This window comes from Nerophis ophidion, linkage group LG21, assembly GCF_033978795.1.
Source record: "Nerophis ophidion isolate RoL-2023_Sa linkage group LG21, RoL_Noph_v1.0, whole genome shotgun sequence".
In the NCBI taxonomy this organism is placed as follows: domain Eukaryota; kingdom Metazoa; phylum Chordata; class Actinopteri; order Syngnathiformes; family Syngnathidae; genus Nerophis; species Nerophis ophidion.
The window spans coordinates 14,559,338-14,579,334 of NC_084631.1; the positions used below are offsets into that span (position 1 = coordinate 14,559,338).

At 39.5% G+C, this 19,997-nt stretch overlaps 1 protein-coding gene across 2 annotated transcripts; it reads right to left on the bottom strand.

Moving 5' to 3' along the window:
- Positions 1 to 617: 617 nt before the first annotated feature.
- On the bottom strand, positions 618 to 18,951 carry flad1 (flavin adenine dinucleotide synthetase 1). 2 transcript variants are annotated; one of them, XM_061881981.1, is made up of 11 exons: positions 18,858 to 18,951; positions 17,671 to 17,729; positions 15,009 to 15,153; positions 11,843 to 12,220; positions 9,168 to 9,281; positions 8,826 to 9,093; positions 8,556 to 8,703; positions 5,973 to 6,071; positions 3,388 to 3,577; positions 979 to 1,052; positions 618 to 907 (listed from the first exon to the last, which is right to left on the bottom strand). In XM_061881981.1, exons 2-11 carry the CDS (start codon positions 17,676 to 17,678, stop codon positions 772 to 774), a joined length of 1,560 nt encoding a protein of 519 aa, XP_061737965.1. In that variant the 5' UTR covers positions 17,679 to 17,729; positions 18,858 to 18,951; the 3' UTR covers positions 618 to 771. The 2 variants fall into 2 exon arrangements, with proteins under 2 accessions (XP_061737965.1, XP_061737964.1); XM_061881980.1 differs by lacking the exon at positions 17,671 to 17,729 and having other exon boundaries at positions 18,858 to 18,941.
- Positions 18,952 to 19,997: the final 1,046 nt, after the last annotated feature.

The window sequence follows — 19,997 nt, forward strand, 5'->3', positions numbered from 1 at the left end:
GTGTGTATATATATACACACACACACACTTTTTCATTTTAAAAATATCAATGTACAATCAAAAGTTTGGGTAGCCCAATCCATCTACTAACTTCCAAATAAAAAGTAAAAAAAAAACAAAAAACATTCACTAAAGTATCTCCAAATTCATGTTTCATTTAGTTTCTTTCTTTCTTTTCCCTGACCTACTATCAAAAATGTGTTTCAAAATAGTGATTTAATTCATTTAGGTCATATATCTTAGCATTATGTGAATGCTGAGAAGCAAGCATTCACACAAAAGTGAAACATCTAAATTACACTTAGTAGCTGTGCTTGATGGCTTTTCAGGCACTAGTGGGACTTGTTCTCTAACACAAGAGGACACAAAAGCAAAGGACTTATCAAGCATCCAATTAATGTCAAACTTAGCCACTAGGAGTCGTATTTGCATAGCATCCATCGATTGCTATGATATGCTGATGTTGAACGGTGTGAAAGCATTGACAGAGTATTTTTTTTTTAGTTTTGTGGTAATTGTGACAGTCTCTTGACAGTTTCTTGGATTTAACATTGAAACCAATAGATTCACGCTAAAGCTAAATCAATTGTGTCTCAAAATAATCACATGACCATTGATAAAGATGACTTGATTGATGCTTTATTCAGCAGCACAGAAAGCCATGATCAGTAAAGCAAACCTGCGCACGTACGCACACACTTCTTGTTTTTACAGTCTTTATGCAACTGAAATGAAGTTTAAAAAAAATGTCCATGAGGAAGGGAGAAACCATTAGGCCCGGGAGTTCCGCTCCTCTTCCGCATTCTCCAGCAGGTAGGCCGGCTGGTAGCGTGCCACGCCTCTTTCGTCCACCACCTGCAGCGCCGTGTTTCGACACGTGTTGTCCATGCTGCCCAGTGATGTGTAGCTGCACCACACATGATGAAAATGAAGCACAGGACCGACACAATGAAGACATGTGGGTGAGCGTGTTCCTACCCTTTATCGTAGAGAATGCAGTAGGGGACATATAGTGTCCTCAAGAAGGACCAGATGTCGTGATAAGTCCAGTCCTGTGTTGGAAGATGTCACATGTAATTGGATTTGGACTGATTTACTATTCAATACATTGAAAATAGGAGCAGACTGATCTTGTAAAAGAAATGCGGGTGATTTAACATCTTAATATCCAATACGAGATGTCCAAACTTACACATGCACACACACCCACACATGTATACATATACATATAAATATACACCCTTAAGCTAGAGCATAAAAAAACGTATTAGTAACATTTTGACACGTAATAATATCCTTCAGTCACCTTTACACTCTTTTGATCCAAATGGCGATAACAATACGGAACAGTTACTACTGTCATGGTTTGGTCTCCTCGAAACGCCAATACTACTGTAGTATTGATATTTTAAGTTCATTTGGCCATTTTTATGCTTGAAAATGCTTAAAATAAGGGCAAAAATATAGACTATTCTTTAAAAAAAATCTGTCATGTGGTGAAACCGGAATATTTTAAACGTGATGTGGCGAGGGACGACGGTACGCTTTTATATTAATATACATTTACTGTTAAAAACGTCCCTCTGAGGGGCATTTATAACTGCAATGTGGCCCCCAAACAAGTTTGACACCCCTGCAGTACGGCAAGATAACTATTTTTTAGCTAGGGTGAGCAAATGGATCTGTCCTTTTCACCTAATCAGGTCATAAACTTCTCCTGAGCTCATTGTAAACAAAAACAGCGTAAACATTTGAGACTGCTTCACTGACTAGAGGGAGATATTCTGCGGGCTATCTGCACCAAATCTTCTGCAATAATTCGGTGAGAATGAAAAAAAAAAACATTGTGCTTCAACTAGGACTGTAACGGTACACAAAAATTTCGGTTCGGTATGTACCTTGGTTCAGAGGTCACGGTTTGGTTCATTTTCTGTACAGTAAGAAAACAAAATATACATTTTTGGGTTATTTATTTTAAAAATTTGCTAAATCTTGCACCAAAAATATTTTTCTTAGTGGAATATTTGATGTGAACTAATCAGAAACTTGGATAGGTCAATAATTCATAATAACATTGATTTTGATTCAATATTATGTTTTGAGCAATGACAGTTTGAAAGAAAAAAAAACTGCTTTGTTTTATTAGCCAACGTTGAAACCTTTTCTAAATTACATTTAGCCTTTAAGCTTTTTTATTTCACTTTTGTTTGTTTTTGTTTATTTTGATAGTATTTTTATAATGTGCCGTGGGCCGCAAATAACTCTCTCACTCTCTGTCTCTGCCCCTCCCTCACGAATGTTGCCTGTGCACACATTTTTTGTTTTTTTATACTCCTTAACCCTGAACGTACATTGAAAATACACGCAACCCTAACTTAAAATGCCGGGAACATTTGAGGCATTTAAGAAACTCCACCTGGACAGCTCCGCAAAGAGAACATATCCCATGAAAAGAGGACGTATTGTCAGTCTGTCGTAGCCTGCGGTCATTGCTAGCATGCTGTGTGTTGTTGTTGGTTTTGATCGATTGAAATTTTTATTAGTAGATTGCACAGTACAGTACATATTCAGTACAATTGACCACTAAATGGTAACACCCGAATAAGTTTTTCAACTTGTTTAAGTAGGGGTCCACGTAAATCAATTCATGGTGCCTCGGTGTGCATTGTTTACACAACGTGCGGTGCTACTTAATATGTCCGTGTCGTTCGGTACACCTCCGAACCGAACCGGTTCAATACAAATACACGTACTGTTACACCCCTAGCTTCAACACATCAAACCTTATGATCAGGCACTGGAAACAGCAGTATTGCTACTATGGTGTTATGAAAGCCTACAAAGATGCCTGCTGTTTAAAAAGTTGCGCCAAAACAAGTCACAAATACATTTGTACACAAATTACATTTAAATCTGTTTTAAAAAATAATGGATATAAATAAGTTAATGGGTTATCGGTATCATTCTTGAGAAGAAGGAAGTTTTTTGGTATTAGCATAAACATTTTTGCAACCTTAGTTTTTTGCGCCAACCTTTCAACTGTTGAAGTAAGTTTTTTGGTATTAGCATAAACATTTTTGCAACCTTAGTTTTTTGCGCCAACCTTTCAACTGTTGAAGGAAGTTTTTTGGTATTAGCATAAACATTTTTGCAACCTTAGTTTTTTGCACCAACCTTTCAACTGTTGCCTGTTATTTTACACCTATTTGCTCTCTTATTCCACTTTGTATGTGTTTTTTTTTTTTTTGGTAATAGCATTTGTAGAATGTGCGGCGGGCCGTTAAAAAATGTGCTGCAAGCCGCATTTCGGACACCACTGATCTAAAAGGTCAACTTGAATCCTTAACAGCCATCTTAAATCTTAGTCTAGTGTGTTAGATTACTGACCAGTAAGGGGTTGACTCTCATGTAGGGTGGCCAGCCGGGGTCGGTAGGACACATTGGTGTTAGCGTGACAGAGTAAGGGTCGCTCTTTCTGGTGCCCATCAGGACGGCTTTTAGCTCTGGCTTCCGCTCCTGGACCTCGCTCAGGGCCTGCCGGATACTGCCCTCTACGGAGAACAGATCCAGGTCATACCTAAGGGGAGGAGGTATTGCCAGATAATAAGTGACAACAAGCCTCTTTAATTCAGCAAAAGAGAAGGATAATGCAGCAACTTCGTTGTAAATAGTTTCACACAAGCCCTTTTAAAACCTAACTCCGGGAGTTTGGGGGGGCAACAATGCCAAAAAAGTCCCTTCAAACTAAACAAAAAAATACAACTAGTTGGTAACCAGAGGCCCACCCCCCTTTTCCATTGTCACACTGCAACAATAGGATGGTAGAAGTTTTAACGCAGCACAGTGGAATCTTGAATTACAAACCTGTTTGTGAACCTTTCAGTTTATTAACTATTATGTGCGAACCATGTCCGTGTGGTCGAACGGTTCATTCATTCATTTTGTGTCCCGCTAGAAGCAATTTTGTTCGTATTAAAGAGATTAAGGAAGCCAAATTCGTACCACAGCAGCTTTTTAATTGTGATGACAACATACTTTTCTTGAAAAATGTGCCAAAGTGGACTTAATCAACAGCAACATAGACTAGCTCTCGTTCAGCGGCGTCTCTTCCAAATAAAACGCACACACACGGCCCCTTCCCCTCGTTCTGTCCCTTGTCACCCTGTCTTCTCCTTTCTCTTCTCCCGTGACCTGCTCTTTGGCCAACATTTATGTAAGGTAAGTGGATTCTACATTTTTAAAATATTTATTGTAAAAATATGGTTGTAAATGTTAAAGATTTTTGTGATTTCTGACTGTTTGTGAGGGCACCAAAGGGACTTTTGTCTGTGTGCGCTTCTTGGTAGTGCAGCAAAGTTTAGTTTACAACATAGTACAGTTTAGTTTGTCGTTGATGTTTTAGTTTGTTACTAGAGTATAGTTCAGTTCAGTTTCAGTTCATTTTGAACATGCACACGATACAATGTAATGCATCACATATTTTCAGTCGTTTCATTACAGCAAGTCCTAAAAGGAGCAGGAAGAAGCAGAGCTCATTTAATCCTACCCCTTTTCATACCAGGGCAATTTTATCCCATTTCCTTGTTCTCTGTAACAGAACCGTGAATGCATAAATAATGAATACATAATATACCATAGTATGTAAACAAATACATCATTATGTATGTAAAAAAAAAAAAAGGTTTAAGATATTCATCATAATTGTTCTTCTGTGTACTTTGTGAACACTTGTAGTTTGAACAGTCTCTTAAACTGAATCATATTGGTTCTTTATTTGATTTATTTGGTTAAATTATTCCATCATTGAATTCCACATACGGATATGCTAAAGGTTTTAAGTGTTGTATGAGCATACAATCGTTTTAAATTGGATTTTCTTCTAAGGTCGTAGTTCTCCTCTGTGGTTGGGAAGAATTGTTGTACATTTTTGCTTAGCAGGTTATAGTTTGCTTTGTACATCATTTTAGCGGTTTGCAAATGCACCAAAACGTTGAATTTCAATATTTGTGATTCAATCAATAAAGGGTTTGTATGTTCTCTATATCCAACATTATGTATTATTTTAAATGATCTTTATTGTAACACCGTTAGTATATGAAGCGCACATTTGTAGTTGTTTCCCCATATTTCTACACAGTAATTCAGATATGGTGACACTAGCGAGCAGTAAAGAATATGAAGTGATTTTTGGTCCAGAAGATGTTTTGCTTTATTCATTATTGTGTTTTTTGCTACATTATGTTGTATAGTTTTACATAAGGTTTCCAGTTCATTGTATCATCTATCATTACACCCCAACATTTGTTTTCTTTTACCCTGTCAATGTATACTCCGTCTGTGTTTGACTTTCTCTTCTACTGTTACCAAATACCATTATTTTAGTCTTACTGAGATTGTCTGTTTTTGTCAAACCATCTTTTTAATTTGTTAATTTCTTCTGTTAATATTTGTATTAGCTTTTGTGTGTTCTCTCCTGAAAAAACACAATTGTATCATCTGCAAATAATCCTAATTAAGTCCGTTGTAACTTTACAAATTACTTAAAGACAGTTGATTCGTCACCTCGTTATGTTTGTGTGATATAAAGTACCGCTTTTTATAGTGTTCAAACCTTATCTAAACATGCCTGTTTGTCGAGACTCCAACCCATTATTCATATTTTCATTGTTTCTTATAGAGAAATTTGCTTCACTACACAAACCTTTCGATTTACGAAACCCTGTTCAAGGGTCAATTAAGTTTGCAAATCGAAGTTCCACTGCACCTGACATGCAGGTACCATTTTTGTCTCAATTAAAAGCCTCGGAAGATGGAAAGCTTTCAAAATCCCCTAAACCCCACACTTTTCCATACAGAACGTCCCAGAAACAGTGTAAAAAGGGAATGCAGTCCAAATGTTGTGCGACTAATTGTACGTTCAAACATCCTACTTAGAAGACTGTAAGCACTTTTGACCGGGCAGAAAACTTCACCTTTTTATAGTATCCTGAAGGAATCTTTCCATTTCTGGGAATGGAGAGACGATGCGGATGTAAAGAGCTTTCAACTTGTCTTTACTGTCTGGGTAGCGCCTGAGAGCAGAGAAAGAGATGGGACATTAAAAAGAATAAATGACAATACAACCTCTCGAAAAAAAATATGGAATCAGCAGACTTGGAGCATGTGATTCAGGTGTTTATTTTTGTAGACATGAAACAAACTATGGGCATTTAAAATGGCAACATTCTGTCTTTAAGAAACAGTAAACGCCATCATTAACAACCAAACATAAAAAAACAAGGTTCCAGTGGGCTAAGGGAAATGCAATGGTGGCCTATGGATGACTGGATTCAGTAATGAACAACAAATCTGCTTGGGCAAGGTGATGGTGCTTTACAAAACTTTAGTTTGGTGGCATTCCAATGAGATTTATGAAGACGACTGCCTGAAGAAAACATGCATATTTCCGTTCATTGATGATATGGGGCTGCATGTCAGGTAATGGCACTAGGGCGATGAATATCATTATACACTATGTTGCCAAAACTATTTGGCCACCCATCCAAATGATCAGAATCTGGTGTCCTAATCACTTGGCCCGGCCACAGGTCTATACAATCAAGCAATTAGGCATGGAGACTGTTTCTACAAACATTTGTGAAAGAAGGGGCCACTCTCAGGGGCTGAGTGATTTCCAGCGTGGAACTGTCATAGGATGCCTGCCACCTGTGCAACAAATCTAGTTGTGAAATTTCCTCGCTCCAAAATATTCCAAAGTCAACTGTCGGCTTTATTATAAAAAATGGAAGAGTTTGGGAACAACAGCAACTCAGCCACGAAGTGGTAGGCCACGTAAAGTGACAGAGAGGGAGGGGTCAGCAGAGGCTGAAGCGCATAGTGCAAAGAGGTCGCCGACTTTCTGCACAGTCAGCTCCAAACTTCATGCGACCTTCCAATTAGCCCACTTACAGTACGCAGAGAGCTTCATGATATGGGTTTCAATGGCCAAACAGCCGCATCCAAGCCATACATCACCAAGTCCAATGCAAAGTGTCAGATGCAGTGGTGTAAAGCACGTCAGCACTGGACTCTGAAACAGTGGAGACGCGTTCTCTGGACTGATAAATCACACTTTTCCATCTGGCAATTTGATGGACGAGTCTGTTTTGGAGGTTGCAAGGAGAACGGTACATTTCAGACTGCATTGTGCCTAGTGTGAAATTTGGTGGAGGAGGAATTATGGTCAAAGGTTGCTTTTCAGGAGTTGGGCTTGGCCCCTTAGTTCCAGTGAAAGGAACTTTGTATGCTCAAGGATACCAAAACATTTTGGACCATTCCATGCTCCCAACCTTGTGGGAACAGTTTGGAGCGGGCCCCTTCCTCTTCTAACCTGACTGTGCACCAGTGCACAAAGCAAGGTCCATAAAGACATGGATGACAGAGAGTCCTGACCTGAACCCAATAGAACACCAATGGGATAAATTAGAATGGAGACTGAAAGCCAGGCCTTCTCGACCAACATCAGTGTGTGACCTCACCAATGTGCTCTTGGAAGAATGGTGGAAAATTCCTACAAACACACTCTACAACCCTGTGGACAGCCTTTCTAAAAAAGTTGAAGCTGCAATAGCTGCAAAAGGTAGATCCACATCAATTTGAACCCTATGGGTGAGGAATGGGATGGCACTTCAAGTTCATATGTGTGTCAAGGCAGGTGGCCAAATACATTTGGCAATATACTGTATCTTCACTTGTACACATTGTGATTCTTATTCCATCCATGGAAAGGATTTTTGGGAATAATGACATCATTTTCAAGATGATAAAGCATCTTGCCATGAAACAAAAACTGTAAAAGCTTTCCTTGTAGAAAGATACATAATGTCAATTTTGTGGCCTGCAACCAGTTTGGATGTCAATCCAAAGTAAAACGTGTGGTGAAAATGAAAGAAAATGGTGCATGACAAGACTCCAACCTGCAAAGCTCATCCGACAACAGCAATCAGAGAAAGTTGGAGCAAGATTAGGGAAGAGTTTTGTTTGACACTTGCTAAATCTATGCCTCAGAGACTGCAATCTGTTATAAAAGCCAGAGGTGGTTCAATAAAGTACTATTGCTGTGTTGTAGCGCTTTTTTTTTGTTTTTTCACTGTGTTCACGCTGCAATGACGTGGCGACTTGTCCAAGGTGTACACTGCCTTCTGCCCGATTGTAGCTGAGATAGGCACCAGCGCCCCCCTCAATCTCCAAGGGAATAAGCGGTAGAAAATGGATGGATGGATATTTTTTTCCTCAGAATTGAATGTTTCCGTATTTTTTAACAAGTAAACTGGTACTGACCACTTCTTAAAACCATACAATTGCCATTTGAAATTTCATTAGAGTAAAGTAGTTATTCCTGTTATCTGCTATTTGTTTTGACTGGTAATTCCATACCTTTCCAGGAGTTGTAAAAACAGAAACCAAGTGTCAGCTTCCTGTTAATCTTCATCATTATAAAAATGTGTGGCAACGTTTCTTGTCTTGGATTATTTGTCTTGTTTTGACTCCCTGCTACAGCTTTTCTTTAATTTTACCGCTTCATCGCGGCGTAGAAGAGATGAAGCAGTGCTGTGCAGTCTTTGCCGCCGTTAAAACCGACGCAGACTTCCTCTATGGGATACTGATCCAGCGCGGCCTCGATCGTTTTCAGCGCCGACGCGACTTTCGCGCCCAGCGGAGTGCCTGCGGAGAAATTATTGAAGAACATATTGTACTACAAATATCTCCTTTGAATTCCTGCCCCATTTCAATGTTGATCACTTTTGCTTTTACAGGTTTAAATCCCTTGAATTTCTGTCTCTCACCGCTGTTGGCTAGCGTGTACACCTCAGCGGTGGCAATGGTCACCGGGTCAGTGACTAGAGGCACCACGCTTCCACTGGGCAGCTTGTCAATCAGCTGGGCCCGAGCTTTGTCCACCTCCTCCTGGCTGTTTGAGTCCAGTACCAGCCTGACTCTGTGGTAGTTGCTCAGCCAGTCAGGGTAGGAGCCGAGTGCCACCTTGCGGCCCCACGAGGCCTGCAGTTTTGTGAGCACAGGGGCAATCTCGGCCTCATCCGCGGCCACAAAGACCTAAAATGTTTGATCTGTGGTTAGTTAATTATATATTATGCTCAAATATGATATGAAGATATGATTGCGCTTACCTTGCGAGTGTGAAAGCTGGTACCTGAACTCGCAAAGAGGTGTTCCAAGCCATTGAAGGCTTTCTCCATGAGGGATGGTATTCCGGGAAATATATACACGTTACGCACACTCACCTGGTAACAACAAATTGATACATGTAAAAATACATAACACTCAACTAAAATGAATTAAAGGGGCCCTATTATGTAAAACCAACTTTTCTTACATTTTGGTACCTGCTGGTCTTGTGTATTTTGGATCTGCATAAGTCCCGTGGAGGCATGGCGGAGAAATTTATAAAACAGTCTTGCCTTCCTTCATACTTCTGGGAAACAAGCCATTTGGAATTAGCGTAATTGATGACGTTTTTACTAGAGATGTCCGATAATGGCTTGTTTGCCGATATCCGATATTACGATATTGTCCAACTCTTAACTACCAATTCCGATATCAACCGATACCGATATATACAGTCGTGGAATGAATCCATTATTATGCCTAATTTTGTTGTGATGCCCCGCTGAATGCATTAGATAGATAGATAGATAGATAGATAGATAGATAGATAGATAGATAGATAGATAGATAGATAGATAGATAGATAGATAGATAGATAGATAGATAGATAGATAGATAGATAGTTTTTGCTTTTGTTTAGGTATTGTGCACTCGCCACTTTTATTTTGTTTAAAAAAAAATTGTATTCAATTGCTTGGATTCACAATGAAATCACGTCCGTCTCATTGAATACGCGTAGTGGTCATGCCAGCGTCTGCTCTCGATGGTTACTCGGCGCCATTTAGTCTCTCTCGAAGAAAAATGCTTGCGTTGTTTACAGCTGTACGAAAAGGATAAACGTTAAACGTAATCAGGAATGGCGGAAAAGTGCAAGACTCTATGAAAGACGGAGATAAAAGAAGCACACACTCCAGTCCAAGGGAGCAGAAGAATGGACAATTTTGCTGTGATCACTTAGTTAAAGGTTTGTTTGATATACTTTTAAAATGTTTAGTGTTTTCCATTTAATTATTATCTTGATATTATTTGTATTTCTTGCGACCCATTTTTAATATGATTGTTTCGAAAAGCATCAACTCGGCGAGTCTCAATAAAAAAAAAGCAAATGTGTGCAAAACCGAAAATAATTAAGCTTTTACCAGTGGCAACGATCATAAATGAAGCTTTCAGCACATACACTACGTTGACATGTATAGCTATATTTTGACAAATGCGGGGGAAAACATGCATACCCGTTATCGGCGCGTGCAACAGGAAAGGCAGGCAAAAAACATGACAGGAAACACTAAATATTAAATCATGAACTGCAACCTTACCAAAGCAAAACCGATGCATACCGTATTTTAGGGGATTATAAGGCACATGAATGGTCTATTTTCAATCTTTTTTTTATATGTAAGGCGCACCGCATTAGGGCGCATTAAGAGGAGTCATATTATTCTTTTTTTTTTCTAAATGGAAAACACTTCCTTGTGGTCTACATAACATGTAATGGTGGCTGTTAGGTAAAAATGTTGCATAGATTATGTTTTAAAGATCATCTTTAAGCCGCTTTCTGACAATGGCTTCAGGATGCGCCGTTTTGTGGGCGGTCTTATTTACGTGGCTCACCTTCGGCAGCGTCTCCTTCCCGTCACATTTGTTGTAGCGGTGTAGCGTGCAAGGATGGGTATGAAAGAAGTATCAAAAAATGCCCTTTGAGACACTAGTGATTTAGGGCTATATAAGTAAACATTGATTGATTGATTGATCTACGTTTCTTTAAAGCAGTGCTTCTCAAATAGTGGGATGGGGCCCCCTGGGGGGCGCGATGAGGTGTCAGGGTGGACTGCGAGAGGCAAGGGTCTCCAGCGAGGTGGCAGCACTGCTCAAATTAATCAACAGGCTCAACCAGAAAAGATGACCTCGAATACATACATAACACTTCAGTTTACTGGTAATGAGGATAAATAAATACATATTGTCAGGTTCTCATTACATCAGGGGATGTGTAAACATTTTTTGTCTTCAAGAGGAGGCATAAAAGAAAATAATAAAGAACCACTAACCCACTCGGAAGACATGTAAAGTTTGTTCTGTGGTGCGGGGGCTTTATTTTTTCACATGACCGTAAATGGCATGTGTGGCGACCTTTTGGTTGTGCTAAAATATGCTCGCATATCTTTTTAAGTTTTATTATTATTATTATTATTAGACCAGTACTTCTTATATAGAGAGGCTGGCATAATAAGGTGTCAGGACGGGCGTGAGAAAACAAGATTTCAGCTTGGTATCATGTAGTGTACTGCTTTAAAGCAAAAGAAGACAATGAGGAGTCAAATAATAATGAAAATAAACCACTAGTTGCTTGCGTATCGCTGTTGATTTGTTCTGGGCATGATTGTGGTAAATAAATCCACGCCGAGCGGGAATTATAATTATAAATGGAATAGTTTCATAGCTAGAGCATTCAAAACCTTTTTATGGCCATTGTTAACATTATTAGAGCCCCATCACTTAAAAAACAGCCACATAGTCACCTTTACACTCTTTTCATATGCTCTACCGTAGTAATGCTGCCTGAGGCTGAGCAAGTCAGTGGACAGGATACTGAACAGCACACTCTGATTTGTTTGGTTCAATACAGTGGCCCGAAAAGAACTCACAGGAAAAAAATGGTCACATGTTGTTCACCCACCAGCGGATAGCGAAGAGGTTTTCCCGTTTGAGGGTCCGTTCCGTAGTTGAGTTTGGCTGACCGAGGCACCATAGCCAGCTTCATGGCTGCGCTGTGTTTGTCCGCCACTCCGAAGAACTCCTCCACCAGCTGGGAAAGCTCAGGGTGCTGGTACACCTTCTCCTGGAAAGCCATGGCAACGCTCTCGAAGGTGACGTCATCGTGTGTGGGCCCGATGCCGCCTGAGGTGATGAGGTGGGTATGTCGAGGGGAAAGGAGGGCCACCTCTTTGGCGATGACCTCCTGGACGTCTGGTACGACGGTTATTCGCTGTACGGACACGCCTAGCTTCCTTAATGCTCGAGTGAGGAAAGTGCTATTGGTGTCCGCTGTGTGGCCCTGAAAGACACACAAGGCAAGATGTCACCCCTAAGGTCTGGCTAAATTAAATTCAAGAGAGTCTGAGGGCCTGATTTACACAAGAAACACGTGCAAACCTGATAGCACACACAAAGCTGATGGACTAAACATGTGCAAGGTGGATTGTGTGTGTTAAGTGAGCAGAATACGACAATCCATTTTGCATGTCTGTCTTCATTAATATGCAAAATATATGCTGATCATCAAAACAGCCACAATACTGGGAGGAAAAATTGCTAAAATAATTATACAGTAAGCGCAATGTGATTTATCGACGCTTGTCATCGCTTTGCGAGAACTATTTGCAGGTTTATTTAGCACGTGTCAGAAGTACATGCAAACTGACAGTTCCCCACACAGCTACAGGATCAGTGCTGGTGCTGCACGGAGAGACGAGAATCCTCCATTCTACGTGTGTGTGTTTCAATATTCTGCAGGACGGTCAAAAATAAAAAATATATACCATATTGACTATTTAGCAATTTCATTTCATAATTTTATGGCTGCTGGATGACTTATGGGACTGAATAAAACAAATTCAATGAATGTGTTTTGGTTTCTGCAGGCAGTTTTTTTTTTTATTATTGTTATATTTTTATATTATATGTATATATATATTACTATAATATACCTACTATTAGTGAAGTGAAGTGAATTATATTTATATAGCGCTTTTCTCTAGTGACTCAAAGCGCTTCACATAGTGAAACCCAATATCTAAGTTACATTTAAACCAGTGTGGGTGGCACTGGGAGCAGGTGGGTAAAGTGTCTTGCCCAAGGACACAACGGCAGTGACTAGGATGGCGGGAGCGGGAATCGAACCTGCAACCCTCAAGTTGCTGGCACAGCCACTCTACCAACCAAGCTATAAATTAAGGCTGGAAGATTATGGAATGCATAATAATACCGATTATTTTGATTGATATTGTAATCGGGGCTTCACGGTGGAAGAGGGGTTAGTGTGTCTGCCTCACAATACCAAAGTCCTGCAGTCCTGGGTTCAATCCCAGGCTCGGGATCTTTCTGTGTGGAGTTTGCATGTTCTCCCCGTAAATGCATGGGTTCCCTCCGGGTACTCCGGCTTCCTCCCACTTTCAAACACATGCACCTGGGGACAGGTTGATTGGCAACACTAAATTGGCCCTAGTGTGTGAATGTGAGTGTGAAGGTTGTCTGTCTATCTGTATTGGCCCTGCAATGAGGTGGCGACTTGTCCAGGGTGTACGCCGCCTTCCACCCGATTGTAGCTGAGATAGGCGCCAGCGCCCCCAGCGACCCCAAAAAGGGAATAAGCGGTAGAAAATGGATGGATGGATATTGTAATCTTGATTACAAACACATATATTCTTTAATTTGAAAACAATAGTGTTTATTGTACCATCAAAACTCCACTTTATATATTGTTGAAAAAAAAAACAGATAGAAATTAGTAAAGAACAAAACTCAACAAGTAAAATAACAATATTTACATTTAAATAATAATATCAATGCAAATAAACAATCAACTATAAAAAAAATTATTAAATATTTTTTTTCCCGTTTTACTAGTTTTCAATTCAGTTTTTTACCTTTATAACTATAAACACGACGAGATGAGTTTATATCATCTGACCACATGACATTCTCACAATCCTCCGCTGTATCATCCATGTATCCATTTTGGTATAAACTCAACTCGTCGTGTTTGGAGGAAGAATACGGAGTTAAATCCCAAGAACACCATACCTACTGTGAAGCATGGGGGTGGAAACATCATGCTTTAGGGCTGTTTTTCTGCTAAGAAGACAGGACGATTGATCCGTGTTAAGGAAAAAATTAATGGTGCTATGTATCGTCAGATTTTGAGCCAAAACCTCCTTCAATCAGTGAGAGCTTTGAATGGTAGACCAAATACTTATTTCCCACCATAATTTACAAATAAATTCTTTAAATTTCCTACAATGTGAATTCCTGGATTTTTTTTTCACATTCTGTCTCTCACAGTTGACGTGTACCTATGATTAAAATTACAGACCTCTGTCATCATTTTAAGTGGGACGAATTACACAATCGGTGGCTGACTAAATACTTTTTTGCCCAACTGTGTGTGTGTGTGTGTATGTATATATATATATATATATATATATATATATATATATATATATATATATATATATATATATATATATACAGCATACACACGCACACACATGTCTATAACGACTGAATCGTAATCGAAAAATTAAGTGCCTAAAGAATCCCACCCCTAGTTCCCCTGTAGATAAGCATAGGAACAATACCATTCCTTGTTTACTGACAAAGGCCATTGCACAAGTGAGTCACTGCTAACATTTTAAAAATATGTACTGTAACACAAGTGTAAAAGAAAATAATAATATACTCCTAACAAGCCTTAATTAATCTTTCAATTTGGAAATTCAAGTGGCACCATTGATCAAGTGGATCCCACAACCCTGGGATTACAGTGTGAAGTTTAGGACCAGTGATTTGCTTCTGTTGTTTTATAAACATTTTTAGCTGTCAAATTTGTTTTTTTTTACATTTCACCAGGTGCTGGCATAGACGTCAGCATGCTTAAAGTTGTGGCAATATCCCTCTTTGCTGGGTTCTGTGTGAAAGGTGCAGGGAGGTAAATGTGGGATCTACTGTTACTGTATGCCTGTGTTGTATCAAGTTTGCGCATATTTGTCCAAAAAACATCACGGCCCTCTAGGAGGCACATGCAGCCCAATGGTTAAGAAACACTGTTCTATGCTTTTCTCTACCTTGAGTATTTCGTCTCCGATGATGAGGATGGCCGCGGTAGGAGCCTCCCCGTTGGCGTCAGAGGTGGACATGGCTGCTGTGCTGAATTGAGCCGCCAGTCTCCTCACACGCACCTCCGCTCGACTCAGCCTCAAAAAACCCGAACTAAAAGACACAGGTACATAAACACAACAACTACGACCATATATTTTCAGAAATTCAATACAATTATAAGGCATAAGGAAAATATTCACTGCGTCTCCATTTTTCCAAATTGTAATTTATGTATTATTTTGCTCAGGATTCTACACGCAACACCCCGTAATCCATCCATCCATCCATTTTCTACCGCTTGTCCCTTTCAGGGTCGCGGGGAGTGCTAGCCTATCCCAGCTGCACTCTGGCGGAAGACGGTGTACACTATGGACAAGTCGCCACACCCCGTAATGCCAACATGAAAATGTTGTTTTTTTAATGTTTACAAATGGATTAAAAAAAACTACTAACAAATCACATGTACAGAATTATTCATAGCCTTTGCTCAATACTTTGTTTATGCACTTTTGACAGCAACTACAAATCAAGTAGTCTTGAAAGTGATGACGGATTTTTTACTTCTTTTTTTTTTACGGATTTGATACTTAATTTATGAAAAAAAACATCATAAATGTTAATATAAAATAAATATTGCCGCGAAAGTTCAGTAATGAGGTTGCTTAGATCAAATTAAAAATGTCTAAGACTCATTTCACCCGCATTAAAACATACAAAATGGTTGATTTAGCCTGCAGAGCGGCAAACCTATCACACACTTGACGTCATAACGTTATTAAAGCTCACCTTTAAGCATTCACACACAGTGCCAATATTTTGGAACAAGGATGAAGTGATAGAAGACAGGTAACAGTATAATAAATCTATGTGGTAGAATAGCAGAAAGGTATGTTATAGGTTTCACTTTTGCATTTCAAAGTGCATAATTGTGGTGCGTTCAAATACCCTTGATTAAAGTTGAAAACAGAGACGTCACTACGTTTTAAAGACAGGGGAGACTTAATCCCCAGTCGTTGCACAAGTAATATAAGTATAATAATGATGTAATAATAGAAATAATATTATCCATTGATGATAATATTATGTGAATTTCCTGACGTCTACCTTACACTCTGAAGTAAAAGGAAAAAAGATGATTTATAATCATACTTTAGAGGATTTAACTATTATCGACATCTGTATTTAGCATTTTGACGTATATCCGTATCAGCCTTTTTTTATTGGTATCTGCTTTTTTTAACAACTACAACAGAACTACATCATCAGATACAATATATCCACATATGATAACAGTATTTAGTTTGAAAGGCAAAAATACCCCGCCTTCCGCCCGAATGCAGCTGGGATAGGCACCCCCCGCGAAACCCGTAAATGACAAGCGGTAGGAAATGGATGGGTGGATAGATAATAATAACCATTGCTCAAGCACCAGCCCTTCTGCCCTACATGAAATAAGTTCCCAGTTTTTTCTGGAGCCCAATTTAGGAATAAAAATTACCCTCAGTGTGAAATAATTATCCCCAAAAATGTTTTTATCTGACAAGGTATTTATTTGAGTTTTTGAGAGAATTATTCTACGGTCTGCTCAGCTGCTTGTTACTGCTGCGCTCACACCACAATAGAGATCCATCTGGATTAATGAACTTCATTCTAAACATTTCTTCACAAAAAAAAAAATCTTTAACATCAATATGTCCACAAAAAATCTAGCTGTCAAAACTGAATGCAACACATTGTTGCATTTCTTATCACAAGTTATGAAATTACATTCATATTTTGTTGAAGTATCATTCAATAAATATATTTGTAAAGGATTTTTGAATTGTTGCTATTTTTAGAATATTTAAAAAAAAACTCACGTACCCCTTGGCATACCTTCAAGTACCCCGAGGGATACGCGTACCCCCATTTGAGAACCACTGCTCTACAATCTGTCCCCATGTCCGCTTTTTGTCCATACAAAAAGCGCGTCCGCTCAGTCCCATAAAATATTGCAGCTTTTACACACACACACACACATAAGTGAATGCAAGGCATACTTGATCAACAGCCATATAGGTCACACTGAGGGTGGCCGTATAAACAACTTTAACACTGTTACAAATATGCGCCACACTGTGAACCCACACCAAACAAGAATGACAAACACATTTCGGGAGAACTTCCGCACCGTAACACAACATAAACGCAACAGAACAAATACCCAGAATCCCTTGCAACACTAACTCTTCCGGGACGCTTCAATATACACCCCCTGCTACCACCAAACCCCGCCCCCCACAGTCCCGCCTACCTCAATCCCACCCACCTATCTCAACACCCCTACCCCCATCTCCCGAATTCGGAGGTCTCAAGGTTGGCAAGTATGACCAAACCTAACCCCCCTACCCCAACCCCCTCCTCATTCCACCCCCTGGATTGTAAATAATGTAAATAATTCAATGTATATACTCTGATGATTAACTTGTGTGATGACTGTATTATGCTGATAGTATATATTTGTACCATGAATTGATTAACGTGGACCCCAACTTAAAAAAGTTGAAAAACTTATTCGGGTGTTATAATTTAGTGGTCAATTGTACAAAATATGTAAAGTCTCAATCAATCAATCAATCAAAAACTTACGTTAACATGAAGAATCCATATGGAGTATGTGAAAATTCCAGCTCGGACCAAGTTGTTTCCTAACAATATAAGAGATACAAGAAAGGGAATCAAAATTACCGTATTTCCTTGAATTGCTGCCGGGTCAAACTTGCTTCGCAAAATAATTAGCGCATGCTTAGTATTACCGCCTGGTCACGAGTGACACTTCCCCTGTCATCATTTTCAAAATGGAGGAGGCTGATTTCAATACCGGTAATTTGAAATCGCATAAAGGGAAGAAGATTAAGAGCTATTCAGTAGGATTTAAGGTCCAAGCTTACATCACACTCAAATTTTTACTGAATACCTTTGGTAAGTGCCGGAGTGAGAAGAGGTTTTAAAATAATTAGCGCATGCTTACTTTTACCGCATGCCTTTGATAAGCGCGGGGGTGAGAAGAGGTTTTAAATTAATTAGCACACCGGCGGCAATTCAACAAATACGGTATACATTTTACATTTTGGACTAATAATCAGAACAATAACATTTGGCTGATCATTTCGATATCAGTGTGTAGTGTTTGGGGACGGCAGGGCGCCGTTGGGAGAGTGGTCATGCCAGCAACCTAAGGGTTCCTGGGTTGATCCCCAGCATCGACCAACCTCAACCTAGTCACGTTGTGTCCTTGAGCAAGGCACTTCACCCTTGCTCCTGATGGGTCGTGTTTAGTGCCTTACATGGCAGCTCCTGCCATCTGTGTGTGTGTGTGTGTGTGTGTGTGTGTGTGTGTGTGTGTGTGTGTGTGTGTGTGTGTGTGTGTGTGTGTGTGTGTGTGTGTGTGTGTGTGTTTGAACAGTGTCAAAGCGCTTTGAGTACTTTGAGTACCATTTATTGAATGCATAGCATCGGGTGGTACAACAAGCGTTTGTGTACTCTGTATTTGCAACGTTTACTCGCTTTTGTGTACATTGACATTTCTTTCGATCATTTAAAAGACAGAACCAAACGTTGGCTTAATTTACAACCGATCTTAATGGACTGTATTTTCCTGTGAATTACATTATTATGGAGGAGCGCTGTTAGCAACTAGCAAACATAGCCGACTAAACATAATGGTATTTCTTTCAAAGCTCGAGTTCATATCCTCTATTGTCTTAAGAGCTATAGAACGTATGAAAAGGAGTGCTCACATAAAAACACACTTTGATAACGCTAACACAACTTACTGGCGTCGCGTATGTTCCTCAAAGACAGCGGCGGTCATACGCCATTCAAATGACGTACACAGTCCTTGTCCAATCATAAGCCACATGTCGTTTCCGCCCGGCGTATAAACCAATCGAATTTAAGAAGGCGGGTCTTAGTGTGCGGATACACGGAAGTAAACATCGAGGTTCATTTTATTGAGCTGTTGGAAGTCTTCTAAACATGTTCGACCAAACGCTTTTAATAGTACAACACGCACTGTGGCTCGTTATAAAAACACTTATTTGCATTACTTTAAATAATAAAGGAGACCAATGCGTAAGCGCGTCTTCTTCTGAGCAGATTTTTTTTACACAGTGTAGGTCGTGCGCCTCTATTGGCCAGATAAGATACTACATCTTTCCTCAGTTTGATTCAATATTGTGTTATTTTGTCTGGCCTGTGAGTGGCGCAATATTGTATGTTTAAATTAGGCACTGCTGCAATGCAATGATAGTAATTAAACATGAGCATTATTTCCTCCCACCTCCAAAGACATGCACCTGGGGATAGGTTGATTGGCAACAACAAATTGGCCCTAGTGTGTGAATCTGAGTATGAATGTTGTCTGTCTATCTGTGTTGGCCCTGCGATGAGGTGGCGACTTGTCCAGGCTGTACACCGCCTTCCGCCCGATTGTAGATGAGATAGGCACCAGCGCCCCCCGCGACCCCAAAGGGGAATAAGCAGTAGAAAATGAATGGATGGGCATTATTTACATATAATATATGTATATCAGTAGTGATGAATAAGTATTTAGCTCAACTAAATAGTTAATTGCAGAATGTAAAACATGAACAAAGTAACTGACAAGTTGATAATACATTTTAAATGTTATCATAAACAGTAAATAATTGAATAAATGTTTGTATTCAATTATTCGGCTTACACACACACACACACACACACACAATGTATCAGATTGTGTGTATTGAGTATAAGCAACTCATGTAAAAAATTTTTGCACAACCCATCAAGTGTTTGAAATACTGACTGCACACAAAAGGTTGATCATTTGACAAAACATGCACCCCAACCGTGTTGCCTGTGCCAGTGTTTTTCTGACAAACACATAACATAATAATGTTTCACCCTGGAAGTCAACTTAAACTTTCTCTCAC